Source organism: Pan troglodytes, chromosome X (genome assembly GCF_028858775.2).
Source record: "Pan troglodytes isolate AG18354 chromosome X, NHGRI_mPanTro3-v2.0_pri, whole genome shotgun sequence".
Lineage (NCBI taxonomy): Eukaryota > Metazoa > Chordata > Mammalia > Primates > Hominidae > Pan > Pan troglodytes.
The window spans coordinates 129,551,974-129,578,209 of NC_072421.2; the positions used below are offsets into that span (position 1 = coordinate 129,551,974).

The 26,236-nt window shown below is 41.1% G+C and overlaps 1 protein-coding gene across 1 annotated transcript in view; it reads right to left on the reverse strand.

The window, feature by feature from the left end:
* FRMD7 (FERM domain containing 7) overlaps positions 1-26,236 on the reverse strand; it is a 51,665-nt gene that overhangs the window by 13,488 nt on the left and 11,941 nt on the right. The window contains exons 4-8 of the mRNA XM_063804239.1: positions 25,639-25,733; positions 9,852-9,956; positions 8,707-8,749; positions 6,723-6,801; positions 3,515-3,612 (exon numbers count right to left, since the gene is read on the reverse strand). Coding sequence (XP_063660309.1) covers positions 3,515-3,612; positions 6,723-6,801; positions 8,707-8,749; positions 9,852-9,956; positions 25,639-25,733 — 420 coding nt within the window. The remainder of the gene's footprint in view (positions 1-3,514; positions 3,613-6,722; positions 6,802-8,706; positions 8,750-9,851; positions 9,957-25,638; positions 25,734-26,236) is intronic.

Below are 26,236 nucleotides of genomic sequence, written 5' to 3' on the forward strand. Positions count from 1 at the left end.
ACCCCATATTTTATCATTTCATTTACATGAAATGTTCAGGAAAGGCAAATCTACAGAAACAGAAAGCAAATTAGTGGTTGCTTGGGGCTGAGCGTGGGAACAGGGCGTGACTGCAAGTAGGGATGGGAGATGTCTTTTGGTGTGATGGAAATGTTTTAAAACTGGATTGCGGTAATGCTTGCACAACTCTGTAAATTTGCTAAAAATCATTGAGATGTGCATTTAAAATGGGTGAATTTTATGATGTGTAAATTATACCTCAATAGAGCTGTTTTTTTAAATAAATCACATGCACAAACACACACACACCCCAATTTTCCAGTTTATTAACCACAAATCCCACGTTGACCCTAAGAAAAACAAAAGCACATAAGACTGTGCTTTTTTTTTCTCTCCATACAAGACTATAGCAACCTAAGAATACAACTATGACATACGAATGAGTAAATAGCTCCAGTAACAGAAGGTGACAAATGTTATAAGCACCTTCACTGTTACCACGCTGGTCCAAACTACCATGGTCTTTCTCTCCTGTAATATCCTTTTATCTAGTCTCCCCACTTCCACCATTTCCTCTTGAGGTCTGTTTTCACCACAGCAGCCAACAGGACCCCGTCAAAACCTAATTCAGATTATTTCACTCCTCTGCTTAAACTGCTTCGATGGCTTATCTGCTCATTTAGAGTTATGCTATAGGTCTTTCATATGCTTTTTTAAAAAAGAGATGGCCAGTTGGATGCGCACTCCTGGCCTCAAGCGATCCTCCCACCTCAGTCTCCCAAAGTGCTGGGATTACAGGCATGAACCAACACACCTGGCCCTTTAATATGCTTTTAAGGCCTTCATATTTATTCTCTTCCTCTCTAACTGAGCTCCAGCCAGCCATAAAAGCCTTTCTGATGTTTCTTGAACACCCCAGGCATGCTCTCACCTCAGGCCCTTTGCACTGGATGCTCTCTTTGCCAGGATTCTCTTTCACATGATTTTGTTGCATAGCTTACCCTCCCACCTCCTTCAAGTCTTTGTTTAGCTGTCATCTTCCCAGTAAGCCTACCTTGTCCACCTTATTTAAATATTTATGCTGGCTGGGCACTGTGGCTTACGCGTGTAATCCCAGCACTTTGGGAAGCCAAAGTGGGAGGATCACTTGAGGCCAGGAGTTCAAGACCAGCCTGGCCAACATGGTGAAACCCTGTCTCTAACTAAAAATACAAAAAAAAAAAAAAAAAAAAAAAAGGCCGGGTGTGGTGGCATGTGCCTGTAATCCCAGCTACTCAGGAGGTTGAGGCAGGAGAATCACTTGAACCTGGGAGGTGGAGGTTGCAGTGAGCTGAGATCGCCCCACTGCACTCCAGCCTGGCTGATAGCGTGAGACCCCATCTCAAAAAATAATATTTATGCCGATGTTAACTCTTGTCCATAAAAGAAGAAAAGAATAAAATTTAAAAATATAAATATTCAGTATCTGCCCCCAGAATTCCTCCATCTCCCTCCTACGCTTCATTTTTCTCCATTGCTCTTATCACCTGCTACCATGCATTATATAATTTATTTACTTATTTTGGTCATTGTCTGATTTTCCCTCGCTGCCAAAATGTGAGCTCCACAAGGGCAAGGATTTTCGTCTGTTTATTGCTGTGTTCCCAGTGCCTATAATAGTATCTGGCATGTGGTAGGTACATGATACAATTTTCTTGAATTAACGACCAAGAAGAGTTACTGAGGGAGTTCATAAAAGAGGGACACTTCATTTGAAATGTTCAGCTTGTGTTTGGGAGGGAGTGTCTGGCTAGAATAGAGAGGTGTGTAAGTGAAAACAAAGGAGACGAGAAGGTTGGAATGTGGAGGTTCTTGAACGCTTAAAATATAGCAGGTATCCAACAAATATTAGATGAATGGAAAATTAGACAAATAAATTGCACAACTAGAGCAATCTAGTTGTGTTCTGCATACTACGTTAGAGTTTAGTGAAATAGTCTCACTGCGATCAATTGCGAAGAACTACCTAGTTGGAACTTTAGCTTTTTTCCATGGAAAGAGTTTCTACTGACAGACAATATCCTCTAGAAAAGCTCAAGTGCTCTGTGCTATGCCTGAAACGGCCACTAGGGAATGCTCAAATCCATAAGGCAGAACTGTTAAGAATGAAATTGAGCTCCCCCGTCAGAGACTGCCTGGGAGCCCCAATCCTCTGACTGCTGCCTCAACAGGCAGCTAGTGGAGAAGGATGTCTTCTAGCACTGTTTCCTCTATCTGCTCTACCCTATGCTCCCACCCCAGTGCCAAAGTACAATACTGGACATGACGGTTAGTGTCCTCGGCATTCAAGACCCTTCAAAATGGTGCATTTTCCATCACCTCTTCTAAACAGGCCCTATGTTTGGGCTATACTGGGTCATTTTTCATCCTCTATATACGCCACTTCTTGTCTAACCACCATTTTTGTTTTCATGCTGTTTCCTTTACTGACAAGTACTTATCCAATTCCTATGTGTCCCTTTAAGGCCCAGCACAAAAGCCACCTTCTCCAACAGCCTTCCATGATTACCATTTCTCTTACTGCCCTCTGCCTTTCTGAGATCCTAGGGCTCTCATTGCTTGTCCCTGCCAGGAGTCACTTGGTAAACACTTATTCAGACACTGTCCCTATCTAAGCACTGCATTCTGGGGCTCCCGGTGAAATTAGAAATCTGCCATTTCTGGACTATCAGAAAGGTAAGGTACAGAGGTCAAAAATGAACTTAAGATACAAAAAATGAAGTTATGATCCTGCAGGACTGGTAAGAAACAGCCTATTCTTTGGAGGCCTCTCTAGAAGAGAGAAAACGTCCAGCTGGCTTTAGAAGAGATACTATCTCCAGCTGCCTATACCCTGCCCTTGGGGCTGTAGCAGCAGCCTGGCCTGCCAGGCATCACCCCCTCCCTGGAAGGCCCCTGCTGTTCCCCAGACCACCTTCTACCTACCTTCGTTATGCAGCCTAGTCCAGCTACTTGTTGGTTGTTAGGATATGGGGAACGCTAATAGATGCCTGGGGCTTTTTTCCCTTTTAACCTCTCTCCACCTGCTGTACTCTGTGCTTTGTTCTCTGAAATCATGATAAAGAGCAACAGAGAAATCACAACAAACGTGACAATGTGCTACAGAGAGCATGTATCAGAGAATTATCCTGGGGTAAGCAGAGGGAGTGGGGACCTGTCTGGCAAAGCCCATGCCCAGATTAGCCCAAACCAGCTCCTGGACAGCTTTCCCAGAGGCGGTAGGAGGGGAAGGCTGGACTGGGGTAGAAGAAAATCAGCATTTACATTTAATCCACGGAACCAAAGGTATTCTTGTCACTATTTTAAAGACAAGGAAACTCAGGCTCAGGCCATGCTGTTTCTCTCTATCTTATCCAGGCTTTCTCTCCCCTGTAAACCCTAACACAGTGATGGGCATGTGTGGGGAGCTCAGCTCCTGTGCTTGGTTCTCTACCTGGCTGATAGGTCCCAAAGCAGACAGACATTTGCTACTTACATTGTAAGATGTGAGATACCATCAACGCTGTACAGTTGTCACTGCATGGAAGCCTTCCTAGAGCCAAATCCTTCTTTATTTGAAGAGTAAAAAGATACCTGCAAAGAAATTGGGGAGAATCTCTTGAGAAAGAAACAGAAATAAGAAAGAAGCATTTTCCTTCTCGCAGATCCGAGATGATTCAAGAAAGGAATGGTGCCCCCAGTCAGTCAGATGCCTTTTTTGGGGTGGTGAGTAATGCATAGGCTTTGCTTCAGCCCCAAACCAGACCTGGACCACAACTCAGCTGATCGAACACTTTGGCAGGCCTCACAGCCATTAGGAATCACCCTGGCGAAACCCTCCTGCCAAATTGAGAAAGTTGGCCAATCATCCTCTGGTGGTTTCTGCCACGTAGCAAAGCCACATTCCCAGCTAGAAAGAATAGGAGATCAAGCAAGAATAAATGCACTCAGGAGGCCAGTAGCATACTGTTTACAAAACGCTATCAAGTACTCACTACCATAACAACTTAGGAGGTTGGTGGAGCAAGAAATGATCACTCCAGTTTACAGTTATAGAAAGAGAGGGGCTAGGTGATTTTGACAAGGTCATATCACCCAAGGATAGTGAATCTGTGGCTAGAACTTAGGTCTGCCCCCGAATTCAGGCTGTCTCCTATCCAAAAGACTGTGTTTTAGAAATGAAGAACTTGGGGCCCTGCTTCTGCCTGTTATTCCCTTGGCCTGGACCATCTTCTCTGTATCACCAGTGCCCAACACATCATTTTACACAGTTAGTATAATTAATGTTTGCTGAAAAGAACTAAACCAAACTGCCCCTTTTCCCACCAAATGCTCATCAGGGACCTATGAAATGTAGCTTGGTATCTAGGGCTCTGCTAAACAGATAACATTTATCCCACACTTATGAAAAAGTCATTTTCAAAGGAGAATCAAATTTTGTAAAGAAATGTGCATAATGAAGACTACCTACCACTAATTACCTTCTTCCATGGTCCAAGATTGGTTCCAATATTTTATTTATTTATTTATTTATTTATTTACGTATTGAGATAGAGTCTCACTCTGTTACCCAGGCTAGAGTGCAGTGGTGCAGTCTCAGCTCACTGCAACCTCTGCCTCTGGGGTTCAAGCGATCCTCCTGCCTCAGCCTTCCTAGCAGCTGGGACTACAGGCATGCACCACCATGCCCAGCTAATTTTTGTATTTTTAGTAGATACGGGGTTTCACCATGTTGGCCAGGCTGGTCTTCAACTCCTGACCTCAGTTGATTGCCCCACCTTGGCCTCTCAAAGTGCTAGGATTACAGGTGTGAGCTACTGTGTCTGGCCCCAATATTTTGTTTTATAAATTAAAACACTGAGTACTATGGGCATTTCCCTATAAAAATGTGATTTTCTAAATAAAAGTCTATGTGTACTTTTTTTAAAACCAATTAAGCCTTGAAGGCAATGTGGTGAATCAAAATTAATCGCAAGTGATATGTGAAAATCTAGATTGAAAAAGCAAGTAAATTAGTAGGTGATTATTCAGTTTACAAAAGCATTCATCATTATAATCTTTCAAATTATGAGCTCTCCTTATACATTAGAAACGATTCAATTAGAAAAATTACATTTGCACACCACTCTTAGAAACCCACGTATTAGCCTAGACAAGGCATCCTTGTAGACTCAACTAAAGTTAAGTATTATTTAAATGGACCAATGGGAAACAAATAAATGAAGCCTAACCTTTGCCATTGCCTGTTTTCAAATATAGTTGTAAATGAGAATAATCAGCTTCAGTTGCTAAAGGAAAGGTGAATTTCGTTTTGCTCCTAGCATGAAAGAAAGGGAACTTCTTGTCATTTGACACGTTCCTTGCTGTTAAGAAGGCAGCTGCCTGCTACAAATACCAAATCCTTGCTCTGAACAGCTGATGAATCATTTATCATCACATTGATTTTCCCATTCTTTTTTTTTTGGAGGTGGGGGGAGTTTATCTCCATCAAAATTGGTCACAATTTAAAACAACTGAAATGGGTTAGCAAATGCAAATACATATATATACCAAGGTATCAAGTTATTTGGGAAAGTGGCCTGTAGCTCACAAATGTGGAGAGAGAATTAGGAGAGAGAAAGACAGAAAGAGAGGCTTGTAAAAAGCGACTTTTGCAAAGGCCACTCAGAAAAGTCTTTATAAAAGGGGCAAAGATTGAACTGGCCATGAACTCTTTTGGGGGGAAGACATCAGGGAGAATAACTGGCAACCTTCTGTGATCTTGGACAAGTCATTTTAGCTCCCATGACCTATCTCTTCCTCTGTAAACTAAGAGGGCTCGATTAGATTATCTCTCAGACCTCTTTCACGTATAGGAGTCTAAATCTAAGCCAGGTGTGGTGGCTCATGCCTGTAATCCCAGCACTTTGGGAGGCCAAGGCGGAGAATCATTTGAGCTCAGAAGCTCAAAACCAGTCTGGGCAACATAGCAAAGCCCCATCTCTAAAAAAAAAAAAAAAAAAAACCTTAAAAATTAGCCGGGCGTGGCGGCAAGTTCCTGTAGTCCTGGCAGGAAGCAGGGCACAAGGACTGAGGTGGGAGGGTTGCTTGAGCCAGGGAGGTTGCCACTGCACTTCAGCCTATCCAACCTGAGGCAGAGCAAGACCCTGTCTCAAAAAAAAAAAAAAAAAAAAAAGTGTAAGTCTAGAAAGTAGAGTAAGGTTTTGAGGAATGTTTTGTTGACAACATATTTTTGCAGAAATAGGTTTACTTTGTAATTCTGAAGGACATTTTTTCATAAGTATTTATCATCATTACAGATTATTTTGTCTTCTGTGAGATACATTCACAACCCCCATATTTTCAATTTCCATGGAGATCGGCTGGTATTATACCCGTGCTGTTAAGCTGCCCTCTCTGACTGAAACACAGATTCATGAAGGAGAGCACACTCATTGTTGTAGTAGTTAATGGCATAACCCCCAAGTGGATACCCAGGCTTGAATTTCTAGAACACACCTCTTTCTTCCTGTAGTCTCCACCCTTTGGATGATGAACACCTGGGGAACCAGCTAGGCCCATCCTCTCTCCAGATCCTCACCATCTCCCAGACAGTGACTTAAAGCCAAGTTTTGTGAGAACGGCCAGAAGCACTTGCCCCCAATAAATGGAGAATAATGATTCTTAAGTAACATCATGCAGAGACACACAGGTAATCACTATACCTTGTAAGTTCTTCCCGCAGATGTCCAGGGTCCACTGGGAAAAATTTCACCATAAATTTGAAAACAATCTCCTTAGGATCTTAAAACACAATATCTCCATAAGTTTTATTTAAATGTCCATCACAACAGTTATAGGTACACACACACACACACACACACACCGCTCTCCTCTTCCGTCCCCTCCCCATCACTCCCTCCTACAGACTTCTGTGTTTCCATTTATCACATGTATAAAGTGTCACAATTTCTGGATTGTGTCTCTATGTATATAGCGATTGGGAAAGTTCTCCCACCCCTCTTTCTACCCTCTCTCCCTTCGAGTTTATTTGTATAAATGTGCCCCTTTGGGGCCTACTGTGTCCTCTCCTAAGTATCCCATTCAGAAAAATACAGCACTTGCTAGTTGGGATTCTGCATTCCTGACTGAGAGAAGGGCTCAACTTCAGCTAAGGCCGGTGTACATTACCGAGCCTAAGTATCTCATAAAGAGAATTCAAAGCACGATGGACTGATGCCTCTATCTATCTTATACATTAAGAAAACACATATACTTATCTTCACACCTGCTTGCATTTGAAAATTAACTTTTACACAAAACATAAATGCACACATGCAGCATTAACACCATTGATTCAGTAAATATTTGTTGGTGCCCATTATCTGCAAAGCAGGTATTGGGAGTAAAAAGACAACTAAGAGCTCACTGTCTAGTAGAAGAGACAGACATCTAGACAGTTATAACACTCTAAAATGCTATAAGCACTGAGTACTGGGGAAGCACGGAAGGGAGGAAAGAGTTTGGAGGAGGTCAAGGATGTCCTACCAGAGGACTTGAGACCTGAGTAGAGTGGCCATATTTAGTGAATAAGAAGCACAGGATTCCCAGTTCAATTTGAATTTCAGATAAACAACAATTGCATGAGACATGCTTATATAAGAAAATTATTCTTTGTTTATCTAAAATTACAATTTAATAGGGCATTCTGTATTTTATCTGCTAAGCCTCCATCTGAGATTAGTTTTGTCAAAGTCAGCAGAGGTAGGAATACGAGGTAGCTAGTAGCAAGGACAAGGCTAGGAAGGTAGCCAGAGTTCAATGCTTTGTGTACCATCCTAAGGAATTGGGACTTTATTCCTCGAAGGGTAGGTAGTAGGGAGCCAGGAAAGCATTTTAAGAAGAAGAGTGATGTGATCAGGTTGGTGTTTTCAGTAGATTTCTTTGGGAGTAATGTAGATGATGGATGAGGGGAATCAATTTGGAAGCTGTTGGAGTAATGTGACAGGTGATCCTTATGCAGTGGGAACAGACAGAGCTTTGGGAAGCACTAACATGTAAAGAGCAGGTAGAGGAAGAGGAACCAGTAAAAGAGACATTAAAACAGTGCAAAGTCCTGATACAACTCCGCCTGCCTCAGAAACATCTGTGGAATTTTGTAAACATGCAGGTTATTGGCAACTCAGGAATAAGGCCCAGGAATCGGCATTTAACAAGAAACTCAGGCGATCCTAATGCACACTGAAATTTGAGAACCATCACACTAGATTGTAAAATATAGGGAGAAAATATTTCATACATATTAGGCACTTAAATATGAACTAAAGCGAGTGAATAATGCTTGTGACAGGATATGACTAAAGAATCTTCAGGCAGACAGTGAATGGCATTGCAGATTGACATCAAGGATGCTCGAAGATTTGCAGTGCCAGAAAATGAGATATATTCCTCAAACCAATCCAGAGTACTGTAATTACCAGAGTTCTTCAGATTTACTCAAAGATCCAGCAGCAGCATGATTTCTTTCATCTCAGGCAAAATTAAAACTATTTTCTAAATTGCTGAATTTACTGGATGTATGAAGGGTTGAAATAATATCTCAAAGCCCTTTTCTCCCCTTATATTAAAATGAGAAATTGTGTGAGGTTGCTGAAACCTTTCTCAAGCTCTAACTTGAACTCTCTTCCTTAAATGATTTTCCATACTTACTTTTTACCTGCTTTGTTATGGGCTTCAAAAGCTCCAGCCAAACCTGTAATAACATTAAGGAAAAAATTGGTAGAGCATGGCATTGAGCAGAGCTTTTTTTTTTTTCGGTAATAGATAAAGATTAACATGAAATAAATGAGTACCAGGACTATTTAGACTTCTAAAGGTAGAAACAAACAGCAATGTCAAATAGGTGGCATACTACGTTTAATCTGCCCCCTTATATTTTCCCGATGACAATGAACATTGTTGATCTATAAACTCTTTCTTGTTGACATTTGAATCACTGCTCCACTGCCTTAGTAGGATGACAGAGGTGTCACATACATGGCTCATTCGTTGCTACAAAGACTAATGAAGGCATTTGGCTCCACATTTGAACCCTCCAGTCCCCAAATGCCAGTCTAATAGACATAATGAGCCTTTCTGGGAAGATGCCAGATCACAGATATGCCAAGGCAGGACACAACAGAAGAATATCTGAACGTTAGGGTCTGAGAAAGGAGAAAGGAGATTCCTCTGAATATTCACTGGTGAGGTTAAAAGTCTTAATTCTGCAGGTTGAGGTCCAGGCTCTGGAAAGGCAAAATTGATAAAGCATGCATAGCTGCTCACAGAGTGACAAAACAGGAATGTGGGGTAAAAGAGTTTGTGTTTGGCAAATTGAGGTGACTTGTTGTTTTGAAACAGAGTCTCACTCTGTTGCTCAGGCTGGGATGCGGTGGTGCGATGTTGGCTCACAGCAACCTCTGCCTCCCAGGTTCAAGCAATTCTCCTGCCTCAGCCTCCCAAGTAGCTGGGATTACAGGCACACACCACCACACCCAGCTAATTTTTGTATTTTTAGTAGAGATGGGGTTTCACTATGTTGGCCAGGCTGGTCTTGAACTCCTAACCTCAGGTGATCCACCTGCCTTGGCTTCCCAAAGTGTTGGGATTACAGGCATGAGCCACCGCACCTGGCCAAGGTGACTGTTAATAAACAAAGAGGGAGGAGGAAAACTAGTTATTAAATCTAATCATGTTGCAAGGGTGCACATAGTTTTTCATTTTTCAATCAGGGAATTGAACCCTACATACCTAGCTGCAAACTGCATTTAGAAGCAATGCTAGACACAAAGAACCCTATAATGAAACCAACTTACATTATTTCCAGAATGGCTGCAGAATTCTAATCCAAAATATTCCTTTTCAGCAAGATTTAGATGGCTGCAACTCAGGTTAAACAATGCCTTCCCGGATGACTTTTGCTAAACAAAACAAAAAGATGATAGCACAATTTGCATTCCTAACCTGATACTGCAGCACGGAATAAAGGGTAAAAGCCACAAGACTCTCTGCAAGCCCTGTTTCCTTTAAGCACTGTTTAGAGGACCTGCATCCTTTTCAAAGATGTTGACCTTTACAGATAGATCCACTTATCTGTCTCTATGTTGTTTTAGCGACATCCCTAAAAAAGCCTTATAACAAACCACCTTGGAAAAAGAGAGCCTTGCACTTAACTATGGCTACATCTGCAAATTTACCCTTTCAATGGAATTCTTGAATCAGTTCATCCCATGGGCAATTTGAATGATTTCTTCCAAATTGACAGACAGTTTAGTCAAGATGTAAATCCAACCCTATTACTCCCCTGCTTGAAATCCTTCAGTGGCACCCCCTCAGGATAAAGCCTGTACTCCTCAGCACAGGAGACCCAGTTCTCTCTCCCTCCTGTGGCCATGCCTGCCCCTCCAGCTTCTTGCCCACCTCCTCCTGATACTTTCCTCTCTAATAACGGCAGCCTGCTCTTAGTTCCCCATACCTGTCTAGTCATTGCGTGCCTGCATGCCTCTGCTCATGTCATCCTTCTCCACCTATCGCTCTTTCCACATTTCTTTGGTTTGGCTTACTCCTACTCAGCTCAGATGTCATCTCCCCAGAGAAGGTTTCTTCAATCCCTATCAGCCGCAGGCTGAGCCAAGGGCAAGCTCCCCTATGCCTCCAAACACCCTCACTTACCTCAAGCATAGCACTTCTTGCCCTGGATGTCTATCTTCCCCATTAGACTGAATTCCTCCATAGCAGGGACTTTGCTTTATTTTTCTTGTTACTCACCAGTTCTAATTCAGAGCCTGGCACATAGTACTGGGCTCCTGAATGTTTGTTGATCCAACATGAAATTGACCATATGATTATATGAGCCCCTTGAGTAGATTTCATTTTGTAGCTTTGCCCACCAAATCTGCATACAGCATACTCTGTTCACATAAGGCCACAGATTTTTTTTCTTCATAAAGCCCACACACACTGTGAGCACAAAACAGTCCCTTTCTTATGCTTCTCTGAGAACAGGAGCTTTGAAGAGCTCTCTGTGAAAAATTTCTTTGAGCTGAGTATGGCTGGGACTGATTTTCAGCCTGCCTCCACTATTGCTGAACCCAGGGATTGCTGTTGCAGGGAGGACCGTGATGGGAAAATTGAGCCCTGGCTGATAGGCACAAAGACTGGCTGCTGAAAACCCCTAGTTAAAGGCGAGTCACGCGGTGCCTACAGTGCTGCAAAGGAAGCCATGCGCGGGGAAATGTAGTTGGAAATCACCGACCCACAGAATTAACAGCAACCTTGAGAGGTCAGAGAGTCCATCCACCACCAATTCCCCCCTCCCTCAAGGCAGCACCACACTGAACAGAGCCCACATCTGGGATTTAATAGCTTTCAGGAAGGCGGCCTACCTCACCCCCTTCCCCCACCGACCAAAAATACACCCCTCTCCCCATGGACTTCTCTCTACTTGGTTTTACTGCCCAGAGCTCCACCGACTCAAGATTCATTTGGGTTAACCCCAGTCCGATTTTTAAATGAAAATAGGCTGCAAAGGGTGAAACTTATTTCATCCCTTGCACCTGGAGACAGAGCTGCTCTACCAAGGGAAAGGGGGTTTGATTTGATGTGGGAGATCACAATGGAGCTGTAGTCCAAGAAAAGGGGGTCAGTTCCCCTGGGGGGGTGGCACCAAGGGAATGGGGTTGCCAGGGAGGGCCTGTTTATAGGGGAGAGGGGTACATTTTTGCCTGTGTGGCAACCTTGCCTAGGGCAAGTGCTGACACAGACCATTGCAGACACATGAAATTGCTCCTATTTTTAAAATCCTTCATAGACAAGGAGCTGCCACAGGATTTTTATTATGAAAAAAAAAAGAATTTCTAAAGAGAGAGAGATGACAGCAATACTTTTTCCAACACCAAAGAAACACTTCAGTCATGAGGACCAAATTCCGTCATACACTCCAGTTTTTTTTTGCAAGTAATTTAAGAAGCTCAAGATTTTCCTTTCTCCTTTTCATATTTTATTCTTATTTTCCATCAGGGCACTTAATCCTCCCTATCAACACTGCCATGTTCCATGTGTTTGTATATTTACATGTTTCTGCAATTACAAAGCATATGTAGCCATTCTTTTAAGGTTTCTAATTAAGGCCTTCGTTTTGCTTCCTTCCGTAAGATCCTGTACTATGTTTATAAGAATAATTCCCTGATTCTTCCATCCCTGTAAGTGTTGCCAACTGGCTCTAAAAGCCTTTGGCATTTATGCTTTTGGAGGTCAGACACTCATGTGGCTCAAGCTTTCCACCCCATCTCCGCGAGAGGCATTTTCCTTCAGTCCTCCATAGTGTACGTTGAAATTGGCCAGCTTTGTGGAATGTGTTATGTAATAGGTAAGGTCTTGGTTCTGTCTCAACATGCAGCCTTTAATTTTTTCTACCATTATGATCGAATTTCTCAATTTTGGTGTTATGTTTATCTTTCTTGTAATACTGCCTTATATACAAGCTTCCTGTTTTCTCTTTCTCTTTTCTGTTTTCTCTGGACTTCTGATTCTCTGTACAATTGCTTGGTCTTTTTTAAGCTGGTACTTTTCAATATCCTAATCAAGCTCCTTAGCAGATCTAAATTCTTTACCACCCGTCAGTCCTCCCACTCAAGGAATTGGAACTCCAATCCTGAATCCTGTCTCATCCTGATATCTGCCTTTAAATGTCTATCTATCTATCTATCTATCTATCTATCTATCTATCTATCTATCTATCTATCATCTCTATAATTTAAACAAATCATTCATAACTTGGATTTATAATCTTTAATTTATTGGGTCATAACAATTGAACACTGATTCCTGGGGGCTTCAAACTCATCTTCTCATGGAAACAATAATATTCAAAGTGGCTAGCTCTAAAAACAAATCTACCAAATTTTCTGTGCACCAACAATTGTTATATACCAATTTGTTAAAATAAATCGGGATTGTAATCTTGCTCTCTTCACTTACTAGCTGGACGAATTGGGGCAAATCATTTAGCTCACAGATTGATCTACCTCTTCTAGATATCTGAAGATAAAAACCACGTGTTTGAATTCTTGGAATTAAGTACAGTGCCTGGCAAAGTGGACATTCAATAAATGTTTACTGAGTAAGTGGATAAATGGACCCAGACATTTAACTTGATTCATGTACATTAGTATAATAGTCCTCTTAAGAGAGAGACAAACTAGTCATTATGTGACCTTGGGCAATTACTGAACCTTTCTGAGCCTCAGTTTACTAATCTGTAAAATAAAGATAATAGTGATATTATCTCATAGGGTTGTTGTGAGGGTTAAATAAAATAATTCACATCAAGGTCTTAGTACAGTGCCTGGCACATCATATGCACATGCACATATGCATATGCACTTCAGCAATGCACATGTATAGATATATGCATAGTAATAAATCTGGAAGAATATACACCAAATTGGTAACAACAATATTCCTGGAGAGGAGATAGAATAAAGGGGACTTTAACTTTTTACTCTGTACATGTCTGAATTTTTTTTTTTAATAAGCAAGGATGGTAGAAACTTTCTTAACCAACTTCCACTTAATAATGTGCATATAATGCATTCTATTCCCTCTTTAAAACATTGGCAGATGCGGGCTGGGCACTGTGGCTTATGCCTGTAATCCTAGCACTTTGGGAGGCTGAGGTGGTGGGATCACGAGGTCAGGAGATCGAGACCATCCTGGCTAACACAGTGAAACCCCATCTCTACTAAAAAATACAAAAAATTAGCTGTGCGTGGTGGCGGGTGCCTGTAGTCCCAGCTACTCGGGAGGCTGAGGCAGGAGAATGGTGTGAACCCGGGAGGCGGAGCTTGCAGTGAGCTGAAATCGTGCCACTGCACTCCAGCCTGGGCAACAGAGCAAGACTCCATCTCAAAAAACCAAAAAAACAAAAAACAAACAAACAAACAAAAAATTGGCAGATGCCCACATTGTGATGAAAACTCATGGCTAGTAGGTGACTCAAATACAATTGTACACTTTGACAGTGAGCAATTGAGTCCCATGCTTACTAATGATTATGTTCTTGAAAATATTTTTGACAAGCTCTACTTATTATTATAATTACACCATTTAATTAAATGGTATGTATATCAAAAATTATTATGAGCACTAATGGCAAGAGTTGTTTCTATGAAACTTAAATTGATATTTTTGTAAAGACTCAATAAGGGGGAGTCCCCAAAAATGTGCTGTCAAATTAGTTTTGGATATGACAGCAATAAAAGATTGACGGAGGAAAGACATCAAAATCTGGAAAGATTCTGTACTCACTGCTTTGAAATCATTGTATTCTTGTTCCACATTAAATAAACCAAGACTGGAAATCATCGATGACAGATTATGGATGTGGTTTATGGAAGAAAGACAAAAGGGAATACAATCAGAAGTCCATACTAAAGAAAAGGTCTTGACCCTATATCAAACAGTTAGGATATGAACAAAATGTATACATTTTGTGTTAAAATAAAAAATTTGAGATGTCTGTATATATATGTATATGATTTGTTATTAGTGTTTGCTTTAGCAGATTTTGTCAATTAACTGATCAACAACCACCTTCAACAACATTTGAAATAAGACATTCTCAGTATCATTAAAATGGCCATACTACCCAAAGCAATTTACAGATTCAATGCAATTCCCATCAAACTACCAATGACATTCTTCACAGAACTAGAAAAAAAATTTTTTTTAATTCACGTTGAACAAAGAAAGAGCCCAAATAGCCAAGGAAATCCTAAGCAAAAAGAACAAAGCTGGAGGCATCACGTTACCTGACTTCAAACTATACTACAGGGCTACAGTAACCAAAACAGCAGGGTACTGGTACAAAAGCAGGCACATAGGCCAATGGAGCAGAATAGAGAGCCCAGAAATAAGGCTGCACAACTACAGCCATCTAATCGTCGACAAAGCTGACAAAAACTAGCAATGGGGAAAAGACTCCATATTCAATAAATGGTGCCTGAATAACTGGCTAGCTATATGCAGAAGATTGAAGCTGGACCCCTTCCTTACATAATATACAAGAATTAACTCAAGATGGATTAAAGACTTAAATGTAAAACCCAGAACTATAAAAACCCTGGAAGACAACCTAGATAACACCATCCTGGACATAGGAATGGGCAAAGATTTCATGACAAAGACACCAAAAACATTCGCAACAAAAGCAAAAATTGACAAGTGAGATCTAATTAAACTTAAGAGCTTCTGCACAACAGAAGAAACTATCAACAGAGTAAATATACAACCTACAGAATGGGAGATAATATTTGCAAGCTATGCATCTGACAAAAGTCTAGTATCCAGAATCTATAAGAAACTTACACAAATTTACAAGAGAAAAACAAACAACCCCATTAAAAAGTAGGCAAAGAATATGAACAGACATTTTTCAAAAGAAGACATACATGCAGCCAACAAGCATATTAAAAAACTCAGTATCACTGATCATTAGAGAAATGCAAATCAAAACCACAATAAGATACCATTTCACGCAATTCAAATGGTATTAAAAATAATGACTATCATTAAAAAGTCAAAAAATAATAGATGCTGGCAAGGTTGTGGAGAAAAGGAAACACTTATACACTGTTGGTGGGAGTGTAAATTAGTTCAACCATTGTGGAAAGCAGTATGGCAATTCCTCAACAAGCTAAAAGGAGAGCTACCATTGGACCCAGCAATCCCATTATTGTATATACTCAGAGGAATATAAATTATTCTACCATAAAGACATATGCACACAAATGTTCACTGCAGGATTATTCACAATAGCAAAGACATGGAATCAACCTAAATGCCCATCAATGACAGATTGGATAAAGAAAATGTGGTACATATAGACCATGAAATACTGTGCAGCCATAAAAAAGAACAGGATCATGTCTTCTGGAGGAACATGGATGGAGCCGGAGGCCATTATCCTTAGCGAGCTAAAGCGGGAACAAAAAATCAAATAATGCAAGTTCTCAGTTATAAGTGGGAGCTAAATGATGAGAAATTATGAACACAAAGAAGGAAACAACAGACACTGAGGTCTACTTGAGGGTGGAGAGTGGCAGGAGGGAGGGGAGCAGAAAAGATAACTATTGGGTACTGGGCTTAATACCTGGGTGATGAAATAATCTGTACAAGAAAATCCCTTGACACAAATTTACCTATGTAACAAACCTTCACATGTACACCCAAACCTAAAATTAAAAGATTTTTAAAAAGAGAGAAATTTTAATGTATCTTACATATTAATTGTGTGCTTTAAAAAAATACAGACTATACAATTAAGGTTTCAGGAAAAGATAGATTGGAAGGAAATATAGCATATCATTAATAGTAGCATAATGGGTTATTTTTACTTTTTGCTTATACTTGTTATATTTTCCAGAGAAATACAATAGATATTCTAAATGTTAAAAGCATAGTGTCATACAAAATGTCTTATAGATAGAGGCTTCCCCTGTTTCCAATGCTGACTCTGGCATTCAAAATATTTCTTATGACCCCTTCAGGAAATTATTCTCAAAGTCACAGATGATAATCATTCATTCTCCTGACTTTATGGTTATGCCTCATTTTTAATCCCCAAATATGACTGTCTTAGCCAGTTCAGGCTTCCATAACAAAATACCATAGAGTGGGTGGCTCAAACAATAGAAATTTATTTTCTCACATTTCTAGAGGCTGGAGACCTGGGATGAGGGTGCCAGTATGGTTGGACTGTGGTAAAGGCTCTCTTCTTGGTTTGTAAATGGCTGCCTTTTCACTACATTTCTACATGGTGGAGAGAGAGAGAGAGAGAGAGAGAGAGAGAGAGAGGGAGGGAGAATCTTCCTCTTCTTATAAAGCTAACAATCTTATCGGATAAGGACCCCATATTTATATTATTTAACCTTAATTACATCCTAAAAGTCCTATCTAAATAAAGTCACACTGAGGGTTAGCGCTTCAACATATAAATTTTGGGAGAATACAAGTCAGTCTATAGCAATGACCCAGCTTGATGGTCCACTTTTGTTACCATATTTGCTTTTTATGACTTTTGGCTCTTCCCAAACACTAAATTCCCTCTCAAATAATGAAGATTTGTGAGGCATTTTGGAAAGAATGTGCCCAGCTACAGAGGGCCAAAGTGGAGTTCCAAGAATGTGCTAAGCCCTTGCAATAAATATGAGGTGGCAGCACAGCATGGTGGCTAAGAATGTTTGCTTTGGAGCCAGACACACCTGGGCCTAGTTCTGACTCCTCTACCACTAGAAGAGTGATCGTGGGTAGGCTACTTAATCTCTCTGAGCCTCAGTTTCCTCAGTTGTAAAATAGAATTGTCAGAAGCCAGAAAGAAAAAGTCACATATTATGTGATTCAATTCCTATGAACTATCCAGAATAGGCAAATCCCTACAGACTGAAAGTAAATTAGTGGTTTCCAGCAGCTGGGTGGGAGTGACTAATAATGAGCATGGAGTTTCTTTTGGAGGTGATGAAAATATTCTGGGATTAGATGGTTGGGATAGTTGCACAACATAATGAAGATACAAAAAAACCACTGAATTGTACACTTTAAAAGGATGAATTTGATTAATTTACTGTTATGTGAACTGTATGTCTATCTCAAAAGGGATCACAGGGAGCTTCTAGCGAGAATATTCATGTAAAGTACTTTACACAGTGTCTGACACATAGGAAGAACTCAATAAGTGTTGACTACTTCTAGGTGACCATATAATTTATGAACCTAACCTGGACACTTTAGAGGATAACAAGAGGCACTTGTAATAAGGATATTATCACAACAGGCATAAACCAGGCCTGTCTTGGACAAATCCTGGTGTGTGGTCACCTGGTGATATGGTTTGGTTCTGTGTCCCCACCCAAATCTCATCTTGAATTATAATAATCCCCATGTGTCAAGGGCGGGACCAGATGAAGGTAATTGGATCATGGGCGAGGTTTCCCCCATACTGTTCTCATGATAGTGAGCGAGTCTCACAAGATCTGATGGTTTTATAAGTGTCTGGCATTTCCCCTGCTTGCACTCATTCTCTCTCCTGTAGCCCTGTGAAGAGGTGCCCGTCCGCCATGATTGTAAGTTTCCTGAGGCCTTCCCAGCCATGTGGAACTGTGAATCATTAAAGCTCTTTAAACAAATATAAATTGCCCAGCCTCGGGTATTTCTTCATAGCAGTGTGAGAACAGGCTACACCTAGCTATTAGCATTTGCACCATCTGAGGGGTCTATTTTGACAAGGGCAATATTTATTTGAATATTCAAGATCTGCAATATTTAGAATCACACACATAACTATTGGTTTTCTCTCAGATAAACCAGTATCAGCTGATCATCTATCCAGGTGGCAAGTAAATGAATTACCTTTTGGTCATTTTAACCCTCTGATTCCACATTTTCATAGGTAAGTCTCAGCCATAACAGCCACACACAAAAACAGAGACAGAGAACTGTTTCATCAGTCTTAACCTTCTCCTTAATAAACACTTTAAAAGTCAACGCCTCATCTCTCCTTTAGTATGCTTTTTACTCTATTGTTTATTGTATTTTTTGAGCTCTTTTGTTTTCCTGTTTGTAATTTTTATCTGCCCAAACTCTGGGCTTAATTTTCATGTGCCTGCCCTTTCCTTCCCTTTTTGTGTATGCCATTACCCTTTTGTGATCCTTTCTACTGTCCCTTCAATTCACACAGATTATTGAGCACCTGCTCTGTGCCACATACTCTCCTCGGCTCCAGGGACACTGAGATGAACAAGACACAGGCATTACCACCAAGGAACACATAGGCTGGCAGAGAAGACAGGCACATCCATGGTTAATCACAGCAGTTTGAGCTAAGTGATTTTGTGGAGGGGTGTATGCAGGGGGTAATGTGAGATCACCTAACCCATAAAGATGGGTGAGGGCGTAGTAGAAAGGATTCCTAACAGATGGGACATCTAAGCTGAGGTGTGAAGCAAGAATTGGAGTTAGCCAGCAGAAAGAAGAAGAGTGTTAGAGGCAGAAGAGATTAGAAAACCTGGTTTGAACAATGAAACTGCAAGCAGTTTGGTGTTGCTAAAGGAGAAAATGAGACCCTGGGGCTGGAAAAGTGGGCAGAAGTCATACCAAGGGGAGTTGTTGTGGCATGTGAAGCCATGTGCCTTGAAGGTGAGGTACAGGGTGGGGTTAGGAGTAGCTGGATGATATTCAGCAGGGACTTGACAAGGTCAGAGTTGTGTCTTAGAGACACCAGCCTAAAAGTAGTTAGGGCACTGCTGCCCAAGCTGTAAAGTGCATATGAATCACCTGGGGATCTTGTTAAAATGCAGGTTCAGATTCTATAGATATGTGGTGAGGCCTGAGAATATACTTTTCTAACAAGCTACCAGGTGAGACCGATGCTGCTGGTCTGTGGGCTACACTTTGAGGAATGATGGTTTAAGGGATAGGTGGAGGAGGGGGTAAAACAGGTGACAGGTAGTCAGGTTGGGGCTGCTATAGTTCAGGTGAGAGAAGATGGTAGCCTGGATTAAGACAGTGGTAGTGAGAATACAAAGAGGTAAAGATAGGAGAGATGGCTCTGTAATAGGTGCAGTTGGACTTGGGGAGGTTAAGAGAGAGAGTGTGTCCTAGAGATTCCTGGTATTCTCTTTGCAGGTCTTACAGGCTTGCTCCCCTTTTGCCTTCTGCTGGGATAAGGGTTTGCGTCCATCATCGCTGAGTTTAGGCTTCATTTTACCGTCTTTCATTCACCTTTATGCATCACTTTGCTCATCCTTGACATTTGTTTCTTTACCAATTGGCCCACAGACCACATGCACAACAAGGGGCTACCCAAGCAGCTTGCCTCACGTACTCTCCATCCCTTGTTACTGAATTCTCCCCACACCAACCTATCTGAGAGTGGGGATGCTCAGAACATTCCTCACCAATGTATGCACATATTTGAACCCCTCCTTCAACACTCTGTAGCCTTTGCACAGGTCTGAAAAGAAAATCATGGCTTCTCATATCAAAAGCTTTCTGCTGGCATTAACTTATGAAATCTCCTTCTGACAACCTATTTTGTTCACCAGTTCCTTTTAAAGTCACCCACCTGGGCCACGCACAGTGGCTCATGTCTGTGATCTTAGAGCTTTGGAAGGCCAAGGCAAGAGAACTGCTTGAGGCCAGGAGTTCAAGAGCAGCCTGGGCAACATACTGAGACCCTGTCTCTATAAAAATTAAACAATTAGCTGGACATGGTGGTGCATCCCTGTAGTCCCAGTGACTCAGGAGGCTGAGGTGGGAGCCCAGGAGTTCAACTGCAATGAAATATGATCACATCACTGTACTCCAGCCTGGCCAACAAAGCAAGATTCTGTCTCAAATAAAAAGAAAAATAAATATAAAAATTTAAGTCCAGCACCTGGCATTTTCTTTTAATTTTTTAATTTTGTTTTTAAATTTTTTATCTATTTATTTACTTATTTTGAGACTGAGTTATAAGACTGGCTAATTTTTGTATTTTTGGTAGAGATGAGCTTTCGCCATGTTGCCCAGGCTGGTCTAGAACTCCTGAGTTCAAGCAATCCACCTGCTTCAGCTTCCCAAAGTGCTGGGACTATAGGCATGAGCCAGTGTGTCTGGCCAACCACCTGGTATTTTTCTTCTGGTCTTTTGGTGAACCTCAGAGCTTCTCCATGTATTATCCCTTTTGTAACTTACCCAATCACCCACTCTGGCACTGGCCCAGAACCAGTTCCATCTATAATAGTATAAGCACATTGTCATTCAGCATATTTGTGGGGACAACTGTGAACTAGTTCCTTCTGGCTAATTTCCATCAGTCTTTTACTCTTCAAATCCTGAACTCCGAATAGCATTTTGGAAGCCAGAACCAAGCAGAACACTCCAGTGAGAGGATTGGACTTGTGTTAATTAGAACAGGAAGTATGGAGATAGTTCTGCATTTTGACACCATTTAGTGCAATTCTAGGCTAAGCATGTTTTCAGTTATGCTGATTTAATTTTAGCCATCTGGTGAAATCTTGGTCTGCACTCCTTCACCTCGACTGAGCTCTGTTTATAAACATCAATAGGTGTGCACCTTATTTACAGAGAGCTTAAACCCCTCTGAAGGTAAGCCTTTTTCTGCAGGCTACATCCAGGAATCTCAGAACTTCTTGAGGAATAAACCCTAGGAGGGATTCTTTTTAAAGACTGTTTTACTTTTCGGTAAAAATGCAAATGTTCTGACATTTTTTAAAAAGGCTCATATTTTACACATTTACCAATATAGGCAGTTGCAACAAGTTTTCTAGGAAATAAGCTGAACATAATTTGAAAGTTTGCACTCAGTAAATCACCTAGGGAACGAGGAAAGGGAGCTCCTTCAGGGCAGAGGCAGAAGAAATTCATTGACCAAACTGTAACCCTTCCTGGGGTTTTAACTCCTGGTAAAAGGAAAACTGCTAAGAGTGGTGAGAGGCTAATTACCAGGTAGCAGCGGTTCCTTCTAAAATGGAGTTCTCTGCAGGCAGTCTAACCTTTTAGCATCTGGTGGAGAGCAAGGTGCAGTTAGACACATCAAAGAACAAAGAATAAGTAGGAAGGAACCAAGGCCCTTTCCCTAGAGCCCACAGGACTCAGCAATAAACCCTGGAGGGAAGCACAGTTTGACTGGGTACTTAAGGTTTCCTGGTGGGGGTAAGCAGAGAGAACAAGCCTTTTAGATGCTTGTGCACGTGTGAAATTCGCACCAAATTACAACTGGTTTTTATTTTATTTCTGAAAACATAAAGCAGTTCAAAGTGCTGCATGTGTGAAAGATGGAAGGCTTAACGTTTCTTAGGATTAACTGCCCAGAAAGATTTCCGGCCCACGTGACTATCCTGGGGGGTCCTGGAGAATCAAGCTGAACAGCTGCCTGACCACCACCCCCTATACCCACAGCCATATTGATGCCGACCAAACCAAGCTAGGAAGAGAACTCTGGAATCAGATAGCTAGTCCGGTACCTGATAGATGATACCTTCTGTCAGACACCTTTTCAAAGCTACAAGGAAGTGATTATATATAATTGCCTGAGGCCTTATGCAGGCCTGACAATGACCTGGACAGGTTGCATCTGATTCACGTTCTTTGGTGAAGTAACTGGATGGAGTCTAAGAGACTCTCACTGCTCAGCGTTAACCTTCACACTAAGGGGGGCAGGGGTGAAGAAAAAGATTACCAGTAAGATTATCAGCCTAATAGCAATCTTGTCCCCACTCCTGGGACATTGAAATTATCATGCCTAAATTGGAAAGACTGTTGAAAAGTGACAGTGTAATAATAGCATTCTTAAGACAGTGCTCCCAAGTCTTATAGAAATTACTAGCTACTCTGGGTAATTAAAACAATTATAATTGTTTGTCTCCACATAACACTTTAACATTAAATCCATGTGGTGTGCATGATGCACAACCAAATTCTAAATGGTACTTGGAATTATATTTTAACGTGAAATTGATTCTGTATATACCTAGCAATATGAGATACCCAGGACAAAACAGACCATTAGATATCATATACTCCAAGCCCATCATTTTACAAGTGGGGAGATTTAGATCCAGAGCAGGTAAGAGACTTGCCTAGGATCTTTCAGCAGGTTAATGGCAGACCTGGGAGTGGAACCCAGGTCTTCTGGCCTCCAGCAATGGGCTCATTTCATTATGCCAGGCTCTCCTTAAATGTAAAGAGAAAACTAATATCTAGGTGGATGAATGATAAGAGAGAGATAAACAGCTAGAACTTGTTTTTTTCATTCATTTCTTCCTGTCATAGTCACTCTGTTTACCTCACTTTACATTTTTTAATTTACGTGGGTACATAGTAGTCGTATATATTTATGGGGTACAGGAGATGTTTTGATACAAGCATGCAATGTGAAATAAGCACATCATGGACAATAGGGTATCCATCCCCTCAAGCATTTATCCTTTGAGTTACAAACAATCCAATTACACTCTTTTAGTTATTTTAAAATGTACAATTAAGTTATTATTGACTATAGTCACCTTGTTGTGCTATCAAATAGCAGGTTTTATTCATTCTTCTATTTTTTTTCTACTGATTAAACATCCCCACCTCCCCCCAAGTCTCCAACCCCCCACTACTCTTCCCAGCCTCTGGTAACCATGTTACCTGACTTTATTATCTTTTCTCACCTTTGGACTCTATCCTTGACTCACTTTTCCCACCTTCTGCTTATGACTTCAATGTTTCACCTTCTCCTTTAGCCTCCCTTTTCTCACTTGCTCCCCGAGTCTGTCTCTTTTGTTCCTAGAATCAGTTTTACTCCATTTAGAAACAGTGCTCACTATGTTGCCCAGCAGGGCTGTGAGCAGGTTGGAAGCCATGCTGTTCTGACAGGTTGTGAATTTCACAGAAACCCTATAAAGAAGTCATCAAGGTATAATGCCTTATAAAACATCTACTTACTAAGAGGCCATGAAAGCCAGCATATTAGGGTTACTGTGGGGAATCTGCATTGACTGAACAGAAAACCTTTTTAAATATATTCAGGAAACTATTCCAAACTAAATGGAATGGGGAGGCACATGTGGAATTTAGGGGTCCATTAAAGAAGTAGAATTTCAATGTATAAAATGCACACCAAAATGTTAAAATCTTGGTGGTAGGATTATACTTGAAATTTATTTTCTTCATTTGTTTACCGAATTTTCTCATCTATTTATAATGAACTTAGGTTCTATTGTTTTTGAAGCTGGATATAAAATTTTAAATTAAAAATATACAACCTCTATAGGATTCAAACTGATTAGCAAAAATGAGATGTCATGTGAGCTATCACTCAAGCTGATCTCCCTGTCCAGGAGTATCTTATTTCCCATCCTTTCCACATCTCCACATTAGCCAGGTGTGCTTGCTTGTTGACACCTGTGGACTACACTAAGGGACCAGTTCTGCCCTACAGCAGGAAACATACAAGAGGCCCCTGCCTCAGTCTTGACTTGGCTTCCTGCCAAGCTCCACCTTTGCAGCAGTCACTTAGGACCTGTTATTTCACTCTTCTTTTTCTACCCACACATCTATCCAAGTTCCTAACCCTGATGTTCACCTAGTCTCTTCACTTGGGTTCCTGCTGTTTGATACTAACTTGGACTTACAATGGCAACCAGCTAGATTCCACTTAGGTCTGCTCTCTCCTTGACCGATCACCACATATGTCGTGCACACTGTAGGTGATTCTCAAAGATTTGTTGAACTTAACTCCTGGGACTGCTTACAGCTCAGCAGTGTAACTTAACTCCGGGGCCTGCTTACAGCTTTCTGCCCCTTTTCTTTTAGCCTACACCAGCCTGTAGTCATCCCAGTCCTAAGTGCTAACTCACACTTGTGAGCCTTGGAGTGACTTGAACTTGTAAGCCTAGTGATTGCAGATTCTTCTCAGTCTGGATTAGTCTGGGGCTGGCCCCAGATTTAAGGACCTCTGCCATCCTTTCTCCTCAAGGCTATTTAAATATGGTGGCTCTATTTTTAGGGTATGCAGCATAACTCAAAACAGTTGTCTGGAATTCTCTAATTGTACCCAGGTACAAGTACAGCCAAACCCAGGACATTTTTAATTTCATGCATTTCTTTTAAGTACTACACATCTAAAAGACTAATGTACAAGAGAGAAAGAGAAAGCATGGTTTAACTTTCTAAATGTAAAATTGTGGGAAACCTGAGAAGGGAGTAGTGGTAGGATTTGTAACTTATTAGCAATCTTTAATGGGAAACTACATCCCAAGGGATACTAACCTTTGTGTCTTAAAATTAGTTGTACACTCCCAATGCAAGATCTTCCAATATTTTTCTCCTTTAATTGCTTAGGTGGAATTATTTGTACAGAAGGATCTGGTTAAGCTGACTCATTGCTATTTAAAAATCAAAACCAAAGATATTCTTCCCTTCTCAATGTCGAATTTGACATTTGCTTTTCTCAACTTAGGAGGCTCTAGTCCACATTCCTCCAAATGCAGAAATGAATAAACAGGTTCACGGTGGCTTCCACAGAGAAACCTGAGGAGTCTTTGTAGATTCCTAGGAATAGAGATGACCTCTCATTTGTTATACTTTGGGGAAGTCTGAGGCAGGGCGTTTCTCATTTCTTCTGGCAACCCCATTTTGAATAGTCAGTGAGGGCATACTGTGACCACACAGTTTCACATGTGTGCAGGGCTGGTCCAGGAAAAAAATTATTACTCTAACACATGAAATGTTTGCACCACACCCCTCCCGACTTAACACTTAACTTCCTAGAATGTTTTATCGACTGACATTCTATCAGCTAACTCATTGGAGCAAGGATTAGCTGCCTAGCAGCTGAGAGCAAGAACAGAATCCACTCTTACATTGATTTAACAGATATTTACTAAGCATCTATTATGTTTCAGAGTAAGCAGTAACTATTCAACAACTATTGCTTGCCTTCTGAAAGTTAAAGGAACTTACTGCATCCTTTTGGCCTCATAACCCCGCCCACTGAGCTCCAAAGAATGACCTTTCTTTCTGGCCTCATGATTCTCAGATGCCACGTATTTTTCTAACCTTGTCCATTTCTCTGAACCGTTTCCATTTTCCATTTGTACATGAAAGCTCTCTCAGAGCTCTTACAAGGCCCACTTCACCAGCAACTGCTGACCCTGTTTTTTACCCAACCACTCCCAACACAAATAAGAGCCGTTTAAGATATAACATGCTGAGATACAGCAAACTAACACAGGAACAGAAAACCAAACACCGCATGTTCTCACTTATAAGTGGGAGCTGAACAATGAGAACACATGGACACAGGGAGAGGAACAACACACACTGGGGCCCGTCAGGGTTGGGGCCGGGGGAGGGAGAGCATCAGGATGAATTGTTAATGCATGTGGGGCTTAATACGTAGGTGATGGGTTGATGGGTGCAGTAAACCACCATGGCACACGTTTACCTATGTCACAAACCTGTCCGTTCTGCACATGTATCCCAGAACTTTAAATAAAATGAAATTTAAAAATACAATAAAATAAATAAAATAAAATGCTGAGATAACTGCAACATGGTGGTTCTTGAAGGACTAGCTTCAAAGAGTGGATGGAGTGGTCAAGTGCATGGGCTCTTAATCCAGCTTGCCCCTGTTCAAATCCTGTTTGCACCACTC